The sequence below is a fragment of the Mustelus asterias genome, chromosome 22, assembly GCF_964213995.1.
Source record: "Mustelus asterias chromosome 22, sMusAst1.hap1.1, whole genome shotgun sequence".
NCBI lineage: Eukaryota > Metazoa > Chordata > Chondrichthyes > Carcharhiniformes > Triakidae > Mustelus > Mustelus asterias.
Genome location: NC_135822.1, coordinates 5,026,688 through 5,052,236, shown reverse-complemented (window position 1 = coordinate 5,052,236; position 25,549 = coordinate 5,026,688). Strand labels below are relative to the sequence as shown.

The 25,549-nt window shown below is 42.7% G+C and overlaps 1 protein-coding gene across 1 annotated transcript in view; it reads left to right on the top strand.

Moving 5' to 3' along the window:
• pex14 (peroxisomal biogenesis factor 14) overlaps positions 1 to 25,549 on the top strand; it is a 247,306-nt gene that overhangs the window by 177,106 nt on the left and 44,651 nt on the right. Inside the window, exon 6 of the mRNA XM_078238657.1 lies at positions 5,239 to 5,341. Within this exon, the coding sequence (XP_078094783.1) occupies positions 5,239 to 5,341 (103 nt within the window). The remainder of the gene's footprint in view (positions 1 to 5,238; positions 5,342 to 25,549) is intronic.

Below are 25,549 nucleotides of genomic sequence, written 5' to 3'. Positions count from 1 at the left end.
GAGGCAGCAGCGCTAACCACTGTGCCACCGTGACACAGTGGATGTTTGAAGAATTTATAAGAACCTTACAGAAAGTAGCTCTTTTAGGTATTTGACCTCGATGCCGATTCTCATTTTGAGAGAAAAGGCTGGCTGAACTTCCATGTCATAACTTGTACATTGTACACAGCCTGATTGGATGCTTAGATATTGAATTAGGGCTATGTTTAATCTGACGTGCCCATTAAAGGACATAGTTCAGGAATGTCCCTGCAAATTTACCCCAAGGATAACTTCAGGAAGTTTTGTAGATTGGCATCTGCTTGTAACCCCTAGATTTACCACTTCTTAGTGTGGAGTGTGACAGATGTATGCTGGACATGAGACTTTTTAATACAGGCTTTTATGGTTTTACTCGTTGAGAATACATTTAGTTTTCTAATAATGGGAATGTCATGCCATTTAATGCAAATAGTTTATCTGAGCCACTCAACAGATTCTTCCCTACTGCCATCAGACTTTTGAATGGACCTACCTTATATTAAGTTGATCTTTCTCTATATCCTAGTTATGATGTAGCACTACATTCTGCACCCTCGTCTTTCCTTCTCCCCTGTGTACTCTAAGAATGGTATGTTTTATCTGTATAGCGTGCAAGAAACAATACTTTTCACTGTATCCCAATATATGTGCCAATAAATCAAATCTGATTTACAGTGATGGAATACATCCAATTCCATTTTGATTGACTGGAATTCTGTGATTTGTTTTGCTGTTTTGAAGATCCAGTCCACTGACTTTGTTCATTCTTCCATTAAAAACTACAAATCAGTAGTCTTGATGATTATTATTCTTCATCCCTCTACCTGTGTTATTTAATTTTTTTTTGCCATGCTAAAGCTACAGCACGATGGTACATGGGCCATATTTGAGGCAGGTATATGGTGGGTGAAGTTTACCCCAAGGATAACTTCAGGAAGTTTTGTAGATTGGCATACGTTTGTAATCCCTCGATTTACCATTTCTTAGTGTGGAGTGTGACACATGTATGCTGGAGTGTATGTACTCTATGAATGGTATGTTTTGTCTGTATAGCGTGCAAGAAACAATACTTTTCACTGTATCCCAATACATGTGACAATAAATCAAAACAAATCTGATTTACAGTGATGGAGTACATCAAATTCCATTTTAATTGACTGTCGTGAGATGGGTTGGTGTTCTTGTCTTTGACATCAAGGCAAGAATGTCGTAGAATTTGCTAAAACTGTGTGATGGGGTTTTGAGGTTTGGCAACATTGGCGTGGTTGAGAGATCATGGGATTAGCAGCTCAGGAAGAGGGTTTGCATCTTAACTTCATCATCCAAGTTGCATTGAAATCATTTTCAGAAGTACATTAACCGAAATGCTACTATATGCAAATTTGCATTTTGACTTTCCACTAAGAGCTTGTTTTGGCATCAAAGATTAAAGCAATTTCAGGTGTGCAGTGACCAGATGATTTGTTTTAGTAAGGCAGGGATAAACACTAGAGAGGACAGGTGCGCAAACAGGCACTCTCCTCTATTTTATATTCTCTATCTCTCTCCTATGGAGATGGTGGGAAGGAGGGTCATGTAGTGGAATTGTCACTGGACTAGTAATCCAGAGACCCAGGGTAATGCCCTTGGGACCCGAGTTCAAATCCCACCACGGCAGAGGGTGGAATTTAAATACAATAAAATCTGTAATAATATTGATTGTCGTAAAAGCCCATCTGGTTTAGTGATGTCCTTCAGGGAAGGCAATCTGCCATCCTTTCCTGGTTTGGCCTACATGTTACTCTTCACTGTCCTCTGAAATGGCCTAGCAAACCACTCCATTCATGTGGCATTTAGGAATGGGCAATAAATGTTGACCCAGCCAGCGATGCCCACATCCCGTGAATGAATTTTAAAAAACATATACACACACTCTGATCCCTCTGTTAGTTTCACCTGAGATTTGTCCTTAAATTTCAAATAATTGCACACGATACATGTGTTGTGCAAGATCTTCTACTTTACAGGAAATATCAAGAATGAGCTGGGTTTTTAAGGTAAATAAGAAGTCTCACCACACCAGGTTAAAGTCCAACAGGTTTATTTCGTAGCACAAGCCACAAGCTTTCGGAGCGCTGCTCCTTCGTCAGGTGAGTGGGAATTCTGTTCACAAACAGGGCATATAAAGACACAAACTCAATTTACAAAATAATGTTTGGAATGCGAGTCTTTACAGATAATCAAGTCTTAAAGATACAGACAATGTGAGTGGAGGGAGCATTAAGCACAGGTTAAAGAGATGTGTATTGTCTCCAGCCAGGACAGTTAGTGAGATTTTGCAAGCCCAGGCAAGTCGTGGGGATTACAGATAGTGTGACATGAACCCAAGATCCCGGTTGAGGCCGTCCTCATGTGTGCAGAACTTGGCTATCAGTTTCTGCTCAGCGATTCTGCGTTGTGTGTCATGAAGGCCGCCTTGGAGAATGCTTACCCGAAGATCAGGGGCTGAATGCCTGTGACTGCTGAAGTGTTCCCCGACAGGAAGAGAACACTCCTGCCTGGTGATTGTCGAGCGGTGTTCATTCATCCGTTGTCATAGCATCTGCATGGTCTCCCCAATGTACCATGCCTCGGGACATCCTTTCCTGCAGCGTATCAGGTAGACAATATTGGCCGAGTTGCAAGAGTATGTACCATGTACCTGGTGGATGGTGTTCTCACGTGAGATGATGGCATCCGTGTTGATGATTCGGCACGTCTTGCAGAGGTTGCTGTGGCAGGGTTGTGTGGTGTCATGGTCACTGTTCTCTATATGCCCTGTTTGTGAACACAACTCCCACTCACCTGATGAAGGGGCAGTGCTCCGAAGGCTTGTGGCTTGTGCTACCAAATAAACCTGTCGGACTTTAACCGGGTGTTGTGAGACTTCTTACTGTGCCCACCCCAGTCCAACGCCGGCAACTCCACATCATTTTTAAGATAAACCAAGATCTTCAAATTGAAAACAATAATGAGTGCAAATTGTAGTACTAAATTATTGTGAAATATGAAATATTTATTGTCATTATTCAAGTGTTCTTTTTACTCTAGTTGGTTGGATAGGGGCGAAGGGGGGGATTGATTGGAAATTTCTTGCCGAGAAGTATATTGAGCCATTTGATCAGCTCACCTAACTCTGCTAAGGAATGTGCGTGTGACCAAATTGCAATTACTCAATCTGATTCAGTTAATGAATTTGCTTCCAAGTCAATTTACAGGAAGAAATTTTGTTGAGCTCAGCTAAGTTAGCTGGAAGAATTTGAATGTCATTTAATTCACGCTGCAGGAATTTGAATGTAAGAAACTTGCACACAAGAAAGAAAAAACTCTTGCCTTTCATGGTCTCAGGACTTCCCAACAGAGTCCAAAAATACAGCCAATTGAGTACTTTCTGAAATGCAGTTAGTTGAGAAAGGCAGTGGCCAATTTCTGAAGAGCAGGTTCCACGTACAGCAATGAGAGAATAAAAACTAGATTGTTTTGGAATAACTAAGTAATCTGTTTTAGTGACATTCATTAAGGGATGAATATTGTACCAGACACCAGGAGAACTCTTTTCTTCAGATGGTGCCAGAAATCTTTTACTCTTATTGTTAGGGCAGACAGGGTTTATATCATGTTCCACAGATAGCACATCCAACAGTGCCACACTTCCTCAGTAAGGCACTGAGAGGTTGGCCTGGATTATGTGCTCAGGTCTCTGGAGTTTGGATTAAATCACGAGCTTTGGCTTAGAAGTGCCACGTTTCCTAAGTGCAGTAAAACTGCGCATATTGATTTTATAATAGATTATGTAGATTTATAACGGATTGTGTCCCCTGGTAGTCTAGTGGTTAGGATTCGCCGCTTTCACCGCCACGGCCCCCGGTTCGATTCCCGGTCAGGGAAGGAAGATTGGTTGGGGAGGGGTGGGGGAGGGGTGGGGGGGGGGGGGGGGGGGGGGGGGCGTGCAGGTTAAGTGTATTGGCCATGTTAAATTCTCCCTCTGTGTACCCGAACAGGCGCCGGAGTGTGGCGACTGGGGGATTTTCGCAGTAACTTCATTATAGTGTGAATGTAAGCCTACTTGTGACTAATAAATAAACTATACTTTTACTGTTATAGACAGATATATAAGGGGTCAAAGTCATGCGCAGCATAGAAGAGCTTTGCATTAGGGTTAGAACTACTCTACTGCAGGTTGTAACTTGCCATCATAGAGGGAGGTGGAGGTTTGGAGTGGGTGGGTGGTCAGGTTGTGGGAGGAGGAGTTGCATGGAGAATGCCGGAGGGGTGGTGGGTGCTTAGTTGGGGGGGGGTGTTGGGTGTCCCCTGGGATGTAGGGTCGTTCTGCTTGGGGCTTGGTCTGGATTTTTAAAATAATTATCCTGAAGCTGGAAGTGCTTTATTTCCTTCTAACTCTTTCAGAGTAACTATGTATGTAAAACTGGCAGAACCATCCGGTTAGCCATTTAAATGGTTCTCAGTGCAGTCCAATTGTCCAGAGGAAGTCAGCGCTTTTGGACAAATGCTGAGTAAATCCTTATCTGGGAACTTCCCAGAGGGGTTCTCCAGTGCATCTTCGGGGTATCCCCCCTAAATCCATGCTGGGGAGCCAGGAAGTTAAGGGCCATGCACTTTTCCTTGAGAACTTGCTGCAGCTGCACCACACTGTAGTAGAAACTTTGCAATGGAATTTGGTGGTGATGAGAATTGATGAAGTATACGAGAGAGAATTTACTAAATCGGTTGAATAGCATATTTTTGGTTCTTTTTGTTGAAGTTGTTTATGCGATGTGGGTGTCCCTGGCAAGGCCAGCAGTTATTCTGTATCCTTTATTGCCCATGAGAAGGTGACGGTGAGCCACCTTCTTGAACTTCTGCTGTCCATGGGTATAGGTACATCCACTGTGCTGTTAGAGAGAGCGAGTGGACCAGGATTTTGAGCCAGCAACAGTGAAAGAACAGTGATATATTTCCAGTGCAAGATAAGTCTGTGACCTGGAGGAGAACTTGCAATGGTGATGGTGTTCCCTTGTGCCTGCTGCCCATGACCTTCTAGCTGATAGAGGTTGTGAGTTTGGAAGATGCTGTTGTAGGAACCTTGATGGGTTGTTGCAGTGATGGTGCACACACAGTCACAGTGTGCTGGTACTGAAGGAAGTGAATGTACTATATATTACCTTTGTTAATCTTTTCTGAATATTTTTATTCTTCCAGCGATATATTCTGCCTCTTCTAGTGGCCAGCAAAGAAGATAAGAAACATCTGCAGCGAATCGAGTCGGGTGTTACTGAGCTAAGTGGGACCATAACACAGACAGGTAAAGATTAATGCTTTCACAAATTCACTGTTAGATTTCCTCAGTTTTTAATTCTGTCAGAGAAATTCAGTTTTCTAGAATGCAAACCTTCCGGATTTAAAAGACAAAGTTTCTTTCATTTTTCTCTCCTATGAAACTGCTTGTTTACTGTCAGTGGTTTCAATTATATTTTAATAAGAAGCTTTTAACCCTAACATCTTAATGAGATTTGACAACCTGAATTGTTCCTCTCTGCAATGCTGTATTTCTCATAACAAGTGTTATTCTTGAAATAACCAAATTATTATCTGAGGTTTAATGTGTAATTCATATCTCCGAGAATACTCTCTCTCCCAATAAACTAGTTTTTAGGTGCATGAACTTCAGTTTTGAGAGCTGTGTGGAACTATTGTACAACTTGGATTGTCCTTGATAGCAAATGAACAAGTACGTCCAGAAAGTCAAATGTGCTGATTTATTCTGTTTTTGAATACGTTTAGATCCTGAACAGTTAGGATTGGGAAATTGCTCTTGTCAATTCGCTTTCGAGATTAAAAACAGAAAATGCTGGAAAAACTCAGCAGGCCTGGCAGCATCTCTGGAAGCCACGATGTGGAAATGCCAGTGTTGGACTGGGGTGGGCACAGTAAGTAGTCTCACAGCAGCAGGTTAAAGTCCAACAGGCTTATTTGGGATCACGAGCTTTCAGAGCGTTGCCTCTGATTCATCTGATGAAGGAGCAGCGTTCCGAAAGCTCGTGCTACCAAATAAACCTGTTGGACTTTAACCTGGTGTTGTGAGACTACTTACTGAGCATCTGTGGAGCAAGAAATGAAGTTAACGTTTCGAGAAAAAGACACGACACCTTAACAAGAAGCTTTGTCTCTTCCTTTCAGGTGTTAAGGAATGTAAGCTCCGGTGATTTACTGATACCAACACCCACCCACACCTTCCTGTCCCCCTCATCCCATTCCTCCTCCTAACCCCAGTTCTTATCGCATGTTAACTCTGTTTCTCCCCCCGCCACAGGTGCTGCCAGACCCGTTGAGTTTCTCCAGCACTTTTGGTTTCTAATTCAGATTTCCGACATCCACAGTATTTTGTTTTTATTTTTAGTTTCCAAGATTGAGGTTAAAAAAATTAAACAGCTGCCCGGCCGGCATGGAACTTGGATTGGCTTGTTTATCCTTACCATGTTACGCCCAAAATAAATTTCTTGAATTTTTCCAGTTTTACTTGATGTCTTGTGTAGGTTTTTGTTAGGAGTCAACCTTAGCCTTATTCTGTTTTAAGTCATCCTGCTTTTGATTTGATTTATTATTGTCACATGTATTAACATACAGTGAAAAGTATTGTTTCTTGCGCGCTATGCAAAGCATACCGTTCATAGAGAAGGAAAGGAGAGAGTGCAGAATGTGGTGTTACAGTCATAGTTAGGGTGTAGAGAAAGATCAACTTAATGCAAGGTAAGTCCATTCAAAAGTCTGACAGCAGCAGGAAAGAAGAAGCTGTTCTTGAGTCGGTCGGTACGTGACCTCAGGCTTTTGTATTTTTTTCCCGATGGAAGAAGATGGAAGAGAGAATATCCAGGGTGCGTGGGGTTGAAATGTGGGAAGAGCAAAAATTTGAAAATTGCTGAGATGCTGAGTGCTTTACTTTGGGCTTTTTAAAGCAGTTGTGCTGTACAAGTTGTGAACCTTCCTCCTCCATAGGGCAAGTTGACTGTGCCTTGGTAAATAGTTTAAGATCATATTTTCTTCCTTATATGCAGACCAAAAAATAGATAGTTTATTATTGAGGGCAAGTATTTTATGAAGTTAGAGCTATCGTGCCAGCAACTAATGAAGTGCAGTTTTAAAATGGCTTTACTTAAGCTGGCCACTGTACTGCGAGGAACTGTAATGATAACATTGATCAAGTTTATTGTTTTCATAGTTCCGTAAGCATTGTCTTTGAAACCATAATTTCTCACTTGTCTGATCAATCTCTGATCTCAAGGAGAAATAACCGTTGTAGAAAAGCCCAATGTTTTAACAAACAGAGAACATGGGAACATTTCTCCCCCTCAGCTTTCCTTGCTGTTATAGCATCATAAAAATCCTACAGATCAGAAAGAGGCCATTCGGCCCATTGACGCTGCACCAACCACAATCCCACTCAGGTCCTATTACCGTAACCCCACACGCTTACCCTGCTAATCCCCCTGACACTAGACCAGCATTTATTGCCCATCTCTAATTGCCCTTGACAAGGTGGTGGTGAGCTGCCTTCTTGAACTGCTGCAGTCCTTGAGATGTAGGTACACTCACATTGCCATTAGGGAGAGAGTGCCAGGATTTTGACCCAGTGACAGTGAAGCAACGGTGATATATTTCCAGGTCAGGATGGTGAGTGACTTGGAGGGGAACTTCCAGCTGGTGGTGTTTCCAGATATCTATTGCCCTTCTCCTTCGAGATGGGTTTGTCTAAGGCTGTCTAAGGAGCCTTGGTAAGTTCCTGCAGTCTATCTTGTAGATGGTCCACATTGCTTCCACTGAGTGTCGGTGGTGAAAGTGTGAATGTTGGTAGATGGGGTGCCAATCAAGTGGGCTGCTTTGTCCTGGATGGTGTCGGGCTTCTTGAGTGTTGTTGGAGCCACACTCGTCCAGGCAAGTGGGGAGTATTCTGTGTCCTATGTGTTTCCTTGTATTTTTGATGTGTTCTAATGCAGTTGAACAAAGTATTATTCATACCTAATGATGCTATCTGTGTTTGTGGAAATACTCAGAGTACAAACAAAATTTCAGGAACTTGTTAATGAGTTATCTAACGTTTTCCTACTGTCAAAGTGGAAAGGATTTATACCTGTGGTAACGGTAACTAGGTCTTTCATTGATGCGCCACCTTGGTTCACTCCAGAAGGACAGTCAGTTATGATCCGGTTTCTCTTCAAGACTACATTGGCGAATGCTGCCTGGGATGGAACATTTAAGTTATGAAGAGAGGCTGGATAGGCTTGGATTGTTTTCGCTGGAGCAGAGAAGACTGAGGGGCGACCTGATTGAGGTGTTCAAGATTATGAGAGGCATGGACAAGGTGGACAGGGAGCAGCTGTTCCCCTTAGTTGAAGGGTCAGTTACGAGGGGACACAAATTAAAAGTGAGGAGTGGGAGGCTTGGCGGGGATTTGAGGACAATCTTTTTTATTCCGAGAGTGGTGTAGGTCTGGAATGCGCTGCCTGGGAGGGCGGTGGAGGCGGGATGCCTCACATCCTTTAATAAGTACCTGGATGAGTACTTGGCCCTTAGCCTTGAATGTTATGGCATGGCAAGTGCTGGCAAGTGGGATTAGATGGGCAGGTCAGGGCCTTTCATACGTCGGTGCAGACTCGATGGGCCGAAAGGACTCTTCTGCACTGGTATTCTGTGATTCTGAATAAAAATGTGTTCGAGGTAATGGAAGGCAGAGCGAGTGCCTGATTGCTGGTCTCTGTGGGGAGAGAAGAGATTGTTCTCGAGTCAGTCGGGGTGGCACAGTGGTTAGCACTGCTGCCTCACAGCACCAGGGACCCGGGTTCAATTCTGGCCTCGGGTCACTGCCTGTGCGGAGTTTGCATGTTCTCCCCATGTCTGCGTGGGTTTCCTCCGGGTGCTCCTGTTACCTCCCACAGTCCAAAGATGTGCGGGTTAGGTTGATTGGGCGTGCTAAATTGACCCGAGTATCAGGGGACATGGGGTTACAGGAATAGGGCCTGGGTGGGATTGTGGTCGGTGCAGACTCGATGGGCCAAATAGCAGCCTTCTGCACTGTAGGGATTCTATGATTCAGTCACAGATTTATGGCGATTATGAGAATGGCAGAGTGAAACTAGCTTATTTCTAACCCAAAATCAAACACAAGCAGTTTGAGATTGAGTTCCACCTAATGTCAAATTGCTTATTTTTCATATTTCTCATGGCAGGAAGCAGCAGGGGATGGATATATATCACTGGAGAACTATGTCGTTTCTCCCTACATCAGTTTGTCGTTTTACTATCAGTCTTGTCTCACTAAACTGCTTTTACAGTTTGCCTTTTGTAAAGACAGGAGAAAACACATGGCAGCGCAGTATCCAGCACGTGCAAGAGTCCATGTTTACATCCCTTGGGTGACACTTGTTTAACGAGAGATTGGGTAGTAAAAGTGTACTCAAGATAGTTATGGGTGAAAGGAAGACCATTCAACCTGCCTTGTTTCATTTATCCAAAGAGATAAGGTCACAGTAATTTCTAGTTGTTTTTTGAATGGCTCCAGATTTTCGTCTCCACTATCTGAAAGTTTATTTCGCGTGTTGAGCACCTTGTGGGTCAAGATGAATTTACTGTGATTTATTGAAAGTTTCAACCTATGTTTCTCCTCGGTCTACTCTCGTGGGACTGACGGGTAATAGACTCTGAAAATATTTAGTGCAATCCCATGAAATTTGTAATCATTACAGTGGCACGGTGGTTAGCACTACTGCCTCACAGCGCCAGGGACCCGAGTTCGATTCCGGGCTTGGGTCACTGTCTATGCGGAGTCTGCACGTTTTCCCCGTGTCTGCGTGGGTTTCCTCTGGGTGCTCCGGTTTCCTCCCACAGTCCAAATAAGTGCTGGTTAGGTGCATTGGCCCTGCTAAATTCTCCTTCAGTGTATCCAAGCAGGCACCGGAGTGTGGCGACTAGGGGTTTTTCACAGTAACTCCATTGCAGTGTTAATGTAAGCCTACTTGTGACACTAAATAAACTTTAAACTGTTAATTGTATCTGTGTACATTTTTGCGTATCTGAACTAGGGTATCGATTGTGGGACACGGGCAGTTTTCAGATATCTTGTGCTAGTTAGAAGTGATAGAGCATTGTAAGCTACAACTGATTAGCATAGTACATGAATGAACAAAGTAATTCAATGTCCAATCACTAATAAATCAACTGAGATACTTTTTTTGACGATAAAACTGATAGAGAATAATTGATTGTATTGAATTCGGAAATGTTGGGCAGTGGGTTGAAGGATACAAGAATGTTGCTTCATTTATGTAATAACATCACTATTAAACTCCTGACAGCTGGTTGGTGAAGGAGGAGACCAGAAGTCAATCTTTAATCTTACGAACCCGAGCCAGACCCCTAATATTTGATGCAAACCATTTAAGTGCCAGTAACCTTTCGTTTAAAGTGGACAAAGTTTAATAGTCACTTGCTAAGGGATTAAAGCCACAAGATTCCATGCTTTTGAACAAAGATAGAATCATAGAATCCTACAGTGCACAAGGAGGCCACTTGGCCCATCGAGTCTGCACCAACCACAATCCCACCCAGGCCCTCTCCCCATAACATCATGCATTTACCCTAGCTAGTCCCGCTGACATTAAGGGGCACGGGCAATCCACCTAACCCGCACATCTTTGGACTGTGGGAGGAAACCGGAGCACCTGGAGGAAACCCATGCAGATACGGGGAGAACGTGCAAACTCCACACAGACAGTGACCCGAGCCGGGAATCGAACCCGAGTCCCTGGCGCTGTGAGGCAGCAGTGCTAACCACTGTGCCACCGTGCCGTCCAAGCCACTGTGCCACCGTGCCACCTTTACGGTGCAAGGTCAGAAAGATAAAAAGTTATACACTCTTATCGTCCAACATTCGGGATTGATATGAGGGATGGGTGATGAGGGATGGGTGATGAGGGATGGATGGATTAATAAGCAAGCTGGTTGAACATGCCACGCTCCACATTAAATAGCAAATGTGATCAAGACAACATTCATAGATTTCTCAACAAGCCACCCAGATGTCAGTAAGCGGCGAGTCCACTAATCTCATTGAAACCCTGTCTTTCCAATGAGAGATTCCGGTCTTCATCTTTGAAGATCTTGTCTAGGAATTCACTCCAAAAGTCGCTCCAACTCTGACAACCTCAGCGTTTGCTGAGCTTCAGTCTCGGTTCCTGAGATGCTGCCCCCGGGTCTGCATTCAAGCACCAAATCACAGACCTTCGACTGCACCGAGCAGAATACTGCTTCCCCAAAGCGCTACCTTCGCCCCAATGGCCGCAGCATGGCTTCACCAACCATCTTCTGCCTTCATCGATCTTCAGGGCTTCTTCCGAGCCCTGTTTGATCGCCGGGGCTTCCCCTGAGCCCTCACCACTTAAAATCTGCTAACTGCAGCCCTTCTTCTTTTTGGAATGCCTCTCTATGCTTTGCTTCCTTTATAACTAGAACTCTCCCAGTTCCCTTTCCCTTTCCGGCCTCTTCCCGTTCCCCCCCCTCGCTTATTCCTTGCCCGGGACTTCTCTCTACTTTGGTCCTTCTCTGCTGCTCACCTGATTTGGGTTTGTGTGCTGTTTCTTTTTTCCTCTTTTTATGAGCATGCCGTTGTCAGGTTGGCCATGCCCTTTAACCGTCAAACGCTGCCCATTCCCAGCCCACATACTCGCAAAACTGTGGGAGCTTCTACTGGGATTTGGAGTTCCAAGTCCCCGCACCACACGAAGGTAAGCTGGATCTCGCCATGTAATTCAGTTCTAGATTTATTCATGCAATGAAATATTACCAATAGATAGCCCTAATGCTGCCACTCACTACTAGTGTCAATAAATGTCTCTTTATATGTATTCAAGTGATTGTCCGTTGAATGCCCACCTGTATTCACTTAATTTATACAATTAACAATCACATCCTCAAATCTTGGCCAAACCGGTTTTTGTTAGTGAACAGTGTGACGGTATATTTGCATATTTTCTCAAGTAATCGGTTACGGTATTTTGATTTGTGTGAGTGAAATGATATGTTTTCTTAATGTAAGTAGGGAGTTGCTATAGTGGCCCTGGAGCTCAAACACATTCTGTTTTGAGGGGATTGAATAAAGAGGAAACAAGGTAAAGCAGGAAGCAGTGTTTTGGTAGGGGGTGGGGGGAGGGCGCGCGAAGGAAAGATTCACTGTTTGTTAAAAGGACTTCACAGCTTAGAGATCCTGAGGGGGAATAAGCTGCAGATAGTGAAGTGAGTTTTCATGCTAACTATTTGAGGATGTACGGAGGGGAGGGTAAGTGACGTGTAAAATATTTGGTTCAGTTGCTTGATGCTTAGCTCGGGCGTGCAGTGAATTATATCTTGGAAGATAAGTGACAGGCCAAGGTGTCTCAGCCTTTAACAAGTGAATTGGACAGCTCTGCAGATTAGTAACAGAATTCATCTAACCCCTTAGCTGAAAGACTGGCTAAGTTAAATGTAGAGTTGGGAAAGAAATGTAAAATTCAATGTTATGTTGTCCTTATTAGATGCAGGGAGGACGTTCCCAATGGTGTGGGAGTCCAGAACCAGAGGTCACAGTCTGAGGATTCAGGGTAGACCTTTCGGTATCTTGTCTGTTTTCTTGCATCTTTGTAGAAACTTGATGTTTGTGTCGATATGCTCGATCTTCTTGGAGATCCTCTCCACTTGCAGCCGGCAGTTTGCGGTGTCGATGGTAGTTATGATGTGGAGATGCTGGCGTTGGATTGGTTGCCCCAGTCCAACGCCGGCATCTCCACATCATGATTCAGGGTAGACCATTTAGGACGGAGGTGAGGAGACATTTCTTCATCCAAGGAGTGGTGATCCTGTGGAATTCATTACCACAGGAAGTAATTGATACCAAAGCATTGAATGTATTCAAGAAGCGGCTGGATATAGCACTTGGGGCAAATGGGATCAAAGGTTATGGGGAGAAAGCAGGATTAGGCTATTGAGTTGGATGATCAGCCATGATCGTAATGAATGGCGGAGCAGGCTTGAAGGGCCGAATGGCCTCCTCCTGCTCCTATCTTCAATGCTTCTATTATTCAAGTAGTATTTTAAAATCCTTTTTCTAAATCTGTAATAATAGTTCCCATCCTGCCATTACCAATGAGGGTGACAAACTCTTAAGATTTGTTATTAACACCCATTTCCAGTCCAATTTCCACACTCCCCCAGCAGGATGTGAAGCTAAAAGGATTCTAATGGAATCGCGACTGGATTAGATCACCTGATATGCAGCATTCAGTCTGAATATGTTGAACACAATACTGTCGAACTAGATTCAAATCATTGGATTGTTGGTGCAAAATTCAATTTATACTGATGAGTGGATAGAGAAAACCTGTGTCGATTTGAAAAGATCTGAGGGCAAATCCCTGTAATCTGATCACCTCGCTGGAGAAGAGGCACAGAATTGAAAAATTGCTAAACAGCTCTAATTGCTGAAAACTGAAGTTAAGATGTATCTCGAGTATGAAATATTAACAAGTACAGTATAGGAACTGCTGAATAAATCCTGAGACACCGTAAAACATTTAAAGCATGCTCTTTAATTGCCAATTTATAGAACTCCAAATTAATATAATAAAATTTAACTACAATTATAAATGGCACAACATTAACATCACCAAACCTTAAGAGCGACTCTTCTGATGAACCCCTAAGAAAAGTCAGGAAAAAATGAAAATCAAGGTGATAAAACTTAATTATGAGATGACTGCATGTGTATGTTTTCCAAACTGTTAGATGCAAACTGCCCTGCATTGGCTGAGTGACAATAACATCAATATCATGAACTGGTGCTCAAAAAACAAACGTCGCCGGCCAGGCCGACATTTATTCCCATCCCTAATCGTCCTCGAGAAAGTGGGGGTGAGCCACCCATGAACTGCCGCAATCTATGTGCTGTAGGTATACCCACAGTGCTGTTAGGAAGGAGTTGCATGATTTTGACCAAGGGACAATGAATGAAGGAATGGCGCTCTAGTTCCAAGTCAGGAACTTTCAGGTGGTGTGTTACCATGTATCTGCTGTCCTTGTCCTTCTAGATGGCAGTTTGCAGGTTTGGAAGATGCTGCTGAAGGTGCCTTGGTGAGTTGTTGCAGTGCATCTTATAGATGTTACACATGGGCTGCCGCTATGCATCGGTGGTGGAAGTGAATATTGAAAGTGGTGCCAATCAAGCGGGGCTGCTTTGTTGTGGATGGTGTTGAGCTTCTTGAGTGTTGTTGGAGCTGCACCCATCCAGGCAAGTGGAGAGTGTTCCATCACACTCCTGACTTGTGCCTTGTAGATGGTGGACAGGCTTTGGGGATTCAGCAGGTGAGTTACTCGTTGCACGATTTCTAGTCTCTGACCTGCTCTTGCAGCCACAGTATTTATATGGCTTGTCCAGTCAGTTTCTGGTCAATTGTAACCCCCAGGGAGTTGATACTGGGGGATTCAAAGGTAATGCTATTGAATGTCAAGAAACGATTGTGCAATCATAGATGAAATCCTGAAAAACAAAGGGGACCCTGTGTGGCTTAGCATTAGATTTATTTTTGTGCTTTGCACATTAGTTTGAAAGATTGTTATCACAGAATTATGACAGCCATTTGGCCCATCATGGCTGCGTTTAGAAATGTCTATCTCCTGCCTGTCTCTACTGCTGTAAAATTGCATCATATCTTTTTGATCAGAACAAGGACTTCTTTATGTAACATTTATATTTTTCTTCAAAACACTTGGTAAGCTGTGTCAACAGATCCCACTGTTACCTCAAACATACAGTGCAGCTCTGTAAGTTGGTTTCTATCCATTTTCAAATTGCACAAAATCTTACATTTATCCATATTTAAAATATGGCATCCTCTGTTGGTTACAATTTCTTCTTTTTATAACAATCTTATCCCAGCTTGGAATATTTGGAACAATACATGATCAGACTTTGCTGAAATTTGGTGAATATTTATTTTTATTTGACAGGAGATACCTTTTGATGAACTCCTGCAATCCTGTAATAGACGTCTACTTAATTTATCATCGATTTAAACATTATGCGAGGATTTATGTTATGAATTCTTTATCAGTCCTTAATCTTTTTACTGATGAAGGTGCATGCATGAATATATCTTCATGAAGCAGACTGCGATTGCTTACATTCTGGTCTATAAGTTTCCATTCATTGCACCTTTTGTTTGTTCAGGGGTGTTCTTCATGCTTATTCATTTATCCCATTTTTTCTCCTCTGTAATCTCCTTGTGCTGAAAATCTTTCCAAGTGCGGACCAGGCCCTGGGGACTTGTCTCTAGCTATACTGCTTTATAGCTGTCTACCAGAAATGATGCAACTTGAGGCTATGGCTAAGAGTCTGATTTCTTCGCATGGATAAGTCAAAACAAGTCCTCCTTTTAGATAAAAGCAAAATACTGCGGATGCTGGAATCTGAAACAAGAACAGAAAATGCTGGAAAAGCTAGCTCTGACGAAGGATCATCCAGACTCGAAACGTTGGCTGTATTCTCTCCCCACAGATGCTGTCAGACCTGCTGAGATTTTCCAGCATTTTCTGTTTTTGCTCAAGTCCTTTCTTTACTTTGCTTTCTCCCTCGGTTACATTGGCAAGATTTGGAGTGTACCCTTTGGCAGAACAGTATGTATTCTGCTGTTCATTGGCATATAGTGGCAACCCATGGACAACACGGTGAAATTGTTTTAGTTTACCATTTTCGTTCCTCAAACCCAGGCATCTGAAAATCTCGGGAATTAATCAATCCTGCCGCCACCAGTGGCATTTATGCTAATTTCCAGATACTTACTGTGGTGTCTTAATTTTTTTTTATTCGTTCATGGGATGTGGACATCGCCGACTGGGCCAGCATTTATTGTCCATCTCTGAGGGCATTTGAGAATCAGCCACATGGCTGTGGGTCTGGAGTCACATGTAGGTCAGGCCAAGTGAGGACAACAGATTTTCTTCCCTAAAGGATATCAGTGAACCAAATGGGTTTTTATGACAATCGACAGTGGTTTCATGGTCATCATTAGAATTTTAATTCCAGATTTTTATTGAATTCAAATTTCACCATCTGCCCTGGTGGGATTCGAACCCAGGTTCCCAGAGCATTACCCTTGGTCTCTGGATGCATTTTGGAGGATCAAATTTAGGTATGAATTATACTGTAAATAGCAGAACCCTTAGGAACATTAACATACAGAGGGATCTGGGCGTGTAGGTCCACAGTTCCCTAAAAGTGGCACACAGGTGGCCAAGGTGATTAAGAAGACACATGGCATGCTTGCCTTCATCGGCCAGGGCATTGAATACAAGAGTTGAAAAATCATGTTGTAGCTATATAAAACCTTGGTTAGGCTGCATTTAGAGTATTGTGTGCAGTTCTGGTTGCCACACTATCAGAAGGATATGGAAACTTTGGAGAGAGCACAAAGAAGGTTAACCAGGATGTTGCCTGGTCTTGAGGGTGTTGGCTATGAGGAGAGGTTGAATAAATTAGGTTTGTTTTCACTGGAAAGACGGAGGCTGAGGGGAGACACGATAGAGGTCTACAAACTTATGAGAGGCATAGACAGGGTGGATAGTGAGAGCTTTTTCCCAGGGTGGAAGTGTCAATTACAAGGGGGCACAGGTTCAAGGTGAGAGGGGGAACATTTAAAGGAGATGTGCAGGGGAGGTTTTTCATGCAGAGAGTGGTGGCTGCCTGGAATGCGCTGCCAAAAGAGGTGGTGGAAGCAGGCACATTAGCAACATCTAAGAGGCATCTGAATGGGTACATGAATAGGGAGGGAATAGAGGGATACGGACTGAGTAAGGGCAGAAGGTTTTGTTTTTAGGGCATCTGGATAGAGTCCGGCCTGTCGACACTAGAAACAGATCCTAGATGTTCACAGGGAAAGGCAATTGCTGAAGTAGCCTGGTCAGAAAGCTTGCCTCAGTTTTCTGGGACTTTGTTCCAGTTTTTATAGAAGCTATTAGGCTCTATAGTCCACACCCCCGAACCACCTTCATGCCAACTCGTACCTCCTCATAACCCCATGATGCCTCCTTGCCAACTCATGCGCCCCCCCCACACACATACACACACTCCTCATGCCCCCTAATACTCCTATGCTATCTCCATAGCCACTCAACCAGTATCTACCATGGACAGATCTCAGGAGCCATGTAGAGATGAAAATAAAACTTCTAACAATCTAATTCAGCTCTCTCTCCGACACAATTGATGGTGAAAAAAACTTCCATTCAAGAACCCCATTCAAAGCTTTTAAATCTCCCCAAGTGGTTATTCTCTTATAAAAACAATTCAGGCTTGACATTAAAAACAGCAATTCTGTAATAGCTTTTTTAAACTGACAATCAAACTGTGAACTGCTGTAATCAGCAAGGCTACAGACCAGGTGCTGTAAGGTTGAATTAAAATGAGTGACTTGTTCATTTTTTCTCTCGTGGCCTGCACAGACATGGTGGGCTGAATAGCCTCTTTCTCCATTATAACTTTTCTATGGTTCTAAATCCATGCAGATTATTGTAGCTTTTGGAACTCAACCAAGCATTCTTAATGACATAATAATACCCCTTGAGGAAGTGTCAGCAGGAATCTATCGAAACTGCACCACCAGCTGGAAATGTTTATTTCTAACCTACACCAGATGGCCTGTCAATCAAAGCAATCCAGCAGAAGTTATTAAAAACTCTCATTGACAGCTTTAGCTTTGTTTTTCATGTTTAAAGATCTAAAAGTGATTTTTTTATTTTAAAAAACTTCTGATTGTGACACTAACAAGCTTCGAGAGTATTTACATCTATTCCTTCAGTTCATGACTTTTAAGGCACTTTCAACAACCAAACTGCGATCTGTTTGAATCAGCACTAAGTTCAAATGACCCTGCTGACTCTGGGTTTCCCTCCTGTGTGATTCACGACCTTTGCCCTGCTGGAATAAATTGGATCTGTCCGAAATGGGGACGAGACTTTCACATTTGGCTCCATTCGCCATTTTTAAAGGTCCACAGAATCTTCCCGATCTTGTGAAAATGCTGCCCTAAATGGCAGAGCAAATTTGTGTTCATAGTATTGGGGAAATGATTAATAACAAACTTCTTTTTAAAAACTGTGGAGGAGGAGAATCTTTACTTGCCAGCCAGCCTTAGTGCCTTTGGGCTTGCTGTTCATCTTGGAATAATCAGAAATTTTAATGCTAAACATCTGAGTCAATTGAAGTTCATTTCAAAGTTGCCATCCTTGAAAATAACCTGGAAAACACTCACAACAGCTTCTGAAATTCAGCCAGGCTACACTGGAAAAAAAAGACTTGATAAGTCAAGAGAAGTCCACACTCATGACAAATGTTTCTTCTGATCAAATTTGGTGCACTGTGGCAGTCATTAGGAAAGCCTGCAACCTTGAATAGATGATTGGGACTCTTGAAAATTATGAAACGTATCATTAATCTTTTGTCTTTTTTTAGACATGAAATTAAATTCCGTATTGCTGAAATTCAGAGTAGATATTATAATCACCGTTGACCAATGCTGCAAACCCTATTGGTTCAGTGTTAAGAATACAGGGAGAGGGGTGCAAGATTTAGGCTTAAGTGTGGACATTTAAATCATATTTTTAAAGAGAGGCAATTAGATCATTCATAGGGGTATCTTTGTCATTGTGAAATAATAGCCATTAGCAGGATTGGTAAGAAATAGCAACTTCAAAATGCCGGATGTATTCGCAAACATGAAAAAAAAAGTTACTTCCCAGTATTGTATTTATTTTTCCCAAATGCATGTGTAAAATTCCCCAAAATGGATGTACTTCGGATACATTCTGGGCCTTGTTAGTTATGTCAGAAGCGACCTGCTTGCCTTGCACTTGAGACAGAAAAAACAGTCCCTAGTACAACACCATACTATTCTACCTTCTGTACATTTTGTATACTGTAATAACTCCACGGAGGCAAAAGCCCCATCACCAAGTTACTTTATTCACACCATACATCTGTATACAGCCAGCTCTCCAGTTGCTCCCTGCAGGCTGGGAATCTGACACACCTGCTTTAAATAGGGAGCATGAGGCTCCCTGATTTAACCATCAATTAAAACTCTCGTAAGCCAACCTCATTAGCCTGGCTGAAGTCATCACAATATACCATTTTCACATGTGTCTACACTTGTGATTGTATTGTATTATTCAGATGCAAGTACATTTAATTCCCTTCAAAAAGGCACCACAGTCAAAATCTTCGCAAAGTTGATTCCTACTTTTCAGTCGGAAAAGTGACTTGTTCCCTGGTAAAACTGATTCAACTTGAAGGTTTTCCTCAGCAAGACACTTGGAGTGAAACATAATTATTGTCACTTTAGCCACATCAATCTTTTTCTGCAAGACAAACTAAAATTGACAAGATAAATAGTTTATTCTAGGGGTGTTGTGATAGCTTTCTAAAGAAGCATCTATCAGAAGACTTGTTTGAGTTACCACAGATCATTAGTTGACATGACCTATACTACAGCGTCAATATAAAGAACACCAATGTAGCTTCCAAGTCACGAGTGAACGGTAAGAGTTAAACTTTAGTAAGTGTTACGATTCCTCTCGAGACCAATAACTTTTTAAAATGTGCTTAAATTCCCAATGACTGACTGGAAGGATCACAACAAAATTATTAAACAAACTAAAAGCAATATGGTCTAAACATTATTCAGTCGGCAACCTGTATTCTAAACTGCAGGAAAGATTCCCCATGTGACTTTTGAAGTGACCAAAAATCTTCCTCCATGGGTATACTTGACTCTGTCCCTTAAATGGACACTTCATTCTCCAGGAACCAGTCCAGTTATTCTCAGCTCCCAATGGCTATCTTTTTTCAGCTGGGTAATTTCTAATCCCTGAACTGAGTTTCATGGTGATGCTATCCTTCAGACCCCAATTCCATTCTATCTTGCAATTAAATAGACAGTTTGAAGTATAAACGTTTACAAAACTCTCTCTTTAATTTAGAATAAATTAAAGAATGAGCAAGTCATGTGATCTGTTCTGAATTCTGCCTGGCAAGCCTAGCTAGCTAGCTTAAAGGGGGCCCCAGGTTGTCTTGCTAGGGAGAAGGTGAGATAGTCACACCTGTAATCTTGCAATTAAATAGACAGTTTGAAGTATAAACGTTTACAAAACTTGACATTCCTACACCTCCCTGGGAGACATGGAGACTAACAGTCTATCCACCATCAACACAGCTACTCTGGTCATTGATTACAGGTGTGACTATCTCTCCTTCTCCCTAGCAAGACAACCTGGGGCCCCCCTTTAAGCTAGCTAGCTAGGCTTGCCAGGCAGAATTCAGAACAGATCACATGACTTGCTCATTCTTTAATTTATTCTAAATTAAAGAGAGAGTTCCCCAAAAAATAACAATCTTGCAAAAGTCATATCTGTAACGTAAGGAATATGCAGCAGTGTTTTATAAAAATTTAATTGGTTTATTTTGTATTCATAAACATCCAAGTAAATGCGAAGTGATGCATTTTGGAAGAACTAATGTAGGGGGGAGTTACACAATAAATGGCAGAGCCATCAAGAGTATAGAAACACAGAGGGACCTAGGTGTGCAAGTCCACAAATCCTTGAAGGTGGCAGCACAGGTGGAGAAGGTGGTGAAGAAGGCATATGGTATGCTTGCCTTTATAGGACGGGGTATAGAGTATAAAAGCTGGAGTCTGATGTTGCAGCTGTATAGAATGCTGGTTAGGCCACATTTGGAGTACTGCGTCCAGTTCTGGTCGCTGCACTACCAGAAGGACGTGGAGGCTTTAGAGAGAGTGCAGAGAAGGGAGGGTCTTAGCTGTGAGGAGAGATTGGGTAAACTGGGGTGTTCTCCCTGGAAAGACGGAGAATTAGGGGAGACCGAATAGAGGTGTACAAAATTATGAAGGGTATAGATAGGGTGAACAGTGGGAAGCTTTTTCCCAGGTCAGAGGTGACGATCACGAGAGGTCACGGGCTCAAGGTGAGAGGGGCGAGATATAACTCAGATATCAGAGGGACGTTTTTTACACAGAGAGTGGTGGGGGCCTGGAATGCGCTGCCAAGTAGGGTGGTGGAGGCAGACACGCTGGCATCGTTTAAGACTTACCTGGATAGTCACATGAGCATTCTGGGAATGGAGGGATACAAATGAATGGTCTAGTTGGACCAATGAGCGGCACAGGCTTGGAGGGCCGAAGGGCCTGTTTCCTGTGCTGTACTGTTCTTTGTTCTTTTGTCTAAGTGCTGACAGTGAATTAAATTCACAACTCTCCTTCAGTTAGACCACAACGTTGGAATGTTCTGTGAATAACATTCTAGGTTCCATTAATATTCGGTGTCAGATGTTCATGTGCCTGGATCTGGTACACGTTTCAGTTTCGATAGTCTACTATATTTTGTTCATCATGTAGTTTTGTGGAGATATTGAATAGGATTTTATCCTTTACAGGAAGTTATTTGCATTTAGATAAATATAGTAATTTTGTATACTATAATAAACAAGAAGCAATGGGGTTAATGTGTAAGAAAGCTCAACTGAAATACAGCAATGGGGTGGCACCTTCTGGTGAACTGCCAGGACTGGGTCTTGTAAATCCCCTTGTTTCTGTCCACCGCACTCTCCTTTATAGTGTTTTGACAAATCTTGACTGAGGTTTCTAAATTAATATATGTGGGTTTTCAACTCACTAAAAATGTGTTTCTACCATGGCATGTAAGGTCATATTGGGAAGAACACCCAGAGCAGGGGGGGATTTTATCTAGCTGTTTATCTGGTAAAGTTTGATGCTGAAGGAGGATGAGGCAATTCCCCATTGCATTCTGTGACACTGCAAAGCAGGTCAGATGGGGTTTGGCCCAATCATGTGATGGCTTTTCCAAAACCCCGTCCTGAAGGAGCAGACATTTCCTCCAACTAAATATTTGTGCCAAGTTGTATTCAAGTACAATCAGTCTCAGCCTTTCAACAGTTGGGCCCTGAATGGTGGATCCAAACTTAGTGAAGGTTAAGTTCCTCTTCATGTTGGTACCTCCTATAACCATTCCATCATTCCAGTTTTTTTTTCACAAGGTTGGCTTTTGCATTCTGCCGTTGATGGAAAACCTGGAAAGTGAACTGTGTTTCTGAAGTGTATCTTGTACAACATTATTAAAATGTTATTCTTTCACAGCATGTGGGCATCACTGGCTAGGCCAGCAAGTGCTGTCCAGCCCTAATTCCCTGTGAGAAGGTGTGGTGAGCTGCCTTCTTGAACTGCTGCAGCCCATGTGGTGTAAGTACACCCAGCGTGCTGTTAGGGAGGGAGTTCCAGGATTTTGACCCAACGACAATGAAGGAATGATGGATGGTATGTAACTCGGAAGGGAACCTGGTGCCCCCATGCACCTGCTGCCCTTGTCCTCCTGGGTGGCAGAGGTTGTGGGTTTGGAAGATGCTGTTGAAGGAGCCTTGGTGAGTTGCCGCAGGGAATCTTGTAGATGGTACATGCTGCTGTGACTGTGCATAGGTGGTGGAGGGGGTGAATGTTTAAGACGGTAGGTAGGGTGCCAATCAAATAGACTCATAGAATCATTAATTAGAATAGAATCCCTACAGTGCAAAAGGAGGCCATTCAGCCCATCGAGCCTGCACTGACAACAATCCCACCCAGGCCCTATCCCTGTCACCCCATGTATTTACCCTGCTAATCCCCCTGACACTAACAGACAATTTAGCACGGCCAGTCAACCTAACCCGCACATCTTTGGACTGTGGGAGGAAACTGGAGCACCCGGAGGAAACCCATGCATACACTGGGAGAACGTGCAAACTCCTCACAGACAGTCACCCAAACTGGGAATCGAACCCAGGTCCCTGGTGCTGAGAGACAGCAGTGCTCATCACTGTGCTGCCCTAACTGCATTGTCCTGAATGGTATCAACCTTTCTGAGTGTGGTTGCAGCTGCATTCATCCAGATAAGTGAACAATAGTCCATTACTCTCCTGACCTGTGTCTTGTAGATGGTAGACTAGATTGAAGAAGTCAGGAGTTGAGTTATTCACTGCAGAATTCAAAGCTTCTGACCTGCTCTTGCAGCCACAGTATTTGTGTGGCTGGTCCAGTTCAGTTCCTGGTCAATAACAACCGCACTCCCTGCCCAGGGTATTGATAGTGGAGGATTCAGCAATGCTAGTGCCATTAAATGTCAAGGTTACATTCTTTCTTGTTGGAGATGCCCATTGCTTGGCACTTGTGCGGCGTGGGTGTTACTTGCCACCTGTCAGCCCAAGCCTGGATATTGCTGCATTTGGACATGGACTTCTTCAGTGTCTGAGGAGTCACGAATGATGCTGAACATTGTGCAATTATCCACCAACATCCCACTTCTGACCTTATGATGGAGGGAGGATCATTGTTAAAACAGCTGAAAATGATTGAGCCTAGGACACTACTCTGCAGAACTCTTGGAGAGATGTCCCAGTTCTCAAATGAACGACCTCCAACAATCACAACCATCTTCCTTTGTGCCAGCTGTGACTTCAACCAGTGAAGAGTTTTCCCATGATTCCCATTGACTCCAGTTTTGCTCGGGCTCCTTGATGCCACATTTGGTTGAATGCTGCTTTGATGTCAAGGGCAGTAACTCTCACCTCTCCCCTGGAGTTCAGCGCTTTTGTGCGTGTTTGAACTAAGACTGTAATGAGGTCAGGAGCTAAGTGGCGCTGGAACCCCAACAGAGCATTATTGAGCCGGTTATTGCTGAGTAAATGCTACTGTTGATGACACTTTCCATCCTTTTTCTGATGAATCATAGTCATCGGGGAAATTGTTCAAATTGGCTTCTATAGACAGCTAAAAATATATAGATTAAAAATGTAACACACCCTTGTGATAAGTTTCTTCCATTCAGCATAGATGAGTTGTCAGGTTGTCACCAGTGTAAACCCTGGTGTACAGTAATAACAAACTATGTTAGATGTCTGGTTTCTATTACCTTGTTCCTGTCTCCTGCTCACATTTAATTGTTTCAAAAGTTCCTCCTTTTACTTGTTACCCTTTGTGGTCCTGTTCAAATAGGTGTGTGGTGGGAAGGGGGGGTTAATCTGAACAAGTGATGACATGTTGTGCAAGGGTACAAAATCTGGTTTTATTTTCACCTTTATTGCTTTGTGTGTTTCCCCCGAATAACTTAACGTGATCAGAGAAGAGGCTAGTTTTAGGTAAGGAGATCAAAGTGCCATAATAAAGACATATGGAGAGCCATGTATTTTATCACCGTGTCTGTGGTTTTGTTTTCCAACCACCCCCGCCTCCCCCCTTCCTGTTTATGAAGCTGTCCTCTTAATTCAATCAGGGTGATGTCACAAACTGCGATTTGATTTATTATTGTCACATGTATTAACATACAGTGAAAAGTATTGTTTCTTGCACGTTATACAGACAAAGCAGCTTTGAATGCTTAAAGCCATTTTTTAGGATCTTGGTGTAAATGGGGCTTTTCAGAAACAGTGGTTCAGGCTGATATATAAAATAATTTTCTTGTAATAATGAAAGTCGAGAAAACGCAAGACTCATTTCCGTGATGCAAGATCAGGCTAGAATATTTGTAAGCTAAGTGCTGTGGTGTATAAACCATTAATTTTGTTTTACAAGGAGTTAGAGGTTAAAAGTTAAAATCTGTTGAAGGAAATGGAGATTCCTGTTGATTTTTTTGACTGAACAGATCTGAGGCACAGATTTATTTTTGTTAAAATTGAAATTGTATAGGTTTATTTGGCAGTGGTTTCAATAATCATCAATAAAGATAGGCATTTTTGTATTTCACAGGGGATTTTAAGTAAAGGCTTTTCTAACTTATGATTCAGAAATATGTAGCTTTTAGTTTTTATTGATCAGCTAATGGAATCTACCTAAAATTCTGCCAGTAATTTCCTTAATATAATGAATGGGATTGGGATCCTGGGTGAGGTAGCTAAATGGATACAAAATTGGCTTGATGACAGAAGCCAGAGCGTGGTTGTAAAGGGTTGTTTTTCAAACTGGAGGCCTGTGACCAGCGGTGTTGGATCCACTGCAATTTGTCATTTATATTAATGATTTGGATGAGAATATAGGAGGCATAGTTGGTAAGTTTGCAGATGACAGCAAGATCGGTGGCAGAGTGGACAGTGAAGAAGGTTATCTCGGATTGCAACGGGATCTTGATCAATTGGGCCTGTGGGCTGATGAATGGCAGATGGAGTTTAATTTAGATGAATGCGAGGTGATGCATTTTTATAGATTGAACCAGACAGGACTTACTCAGTTAATGGTAGGGCACTGGGGAGAGTTCCAGAACAAAGAGATCTAGGGGTACAGGTTCATAGCTCCTTGAAAGTGGAGTCACAGGTGGACAGAGTGGTGAAGAAGGCATTCAGCATGCTTGGTTTCATTGGTTAGAACATTGAATACAGGAG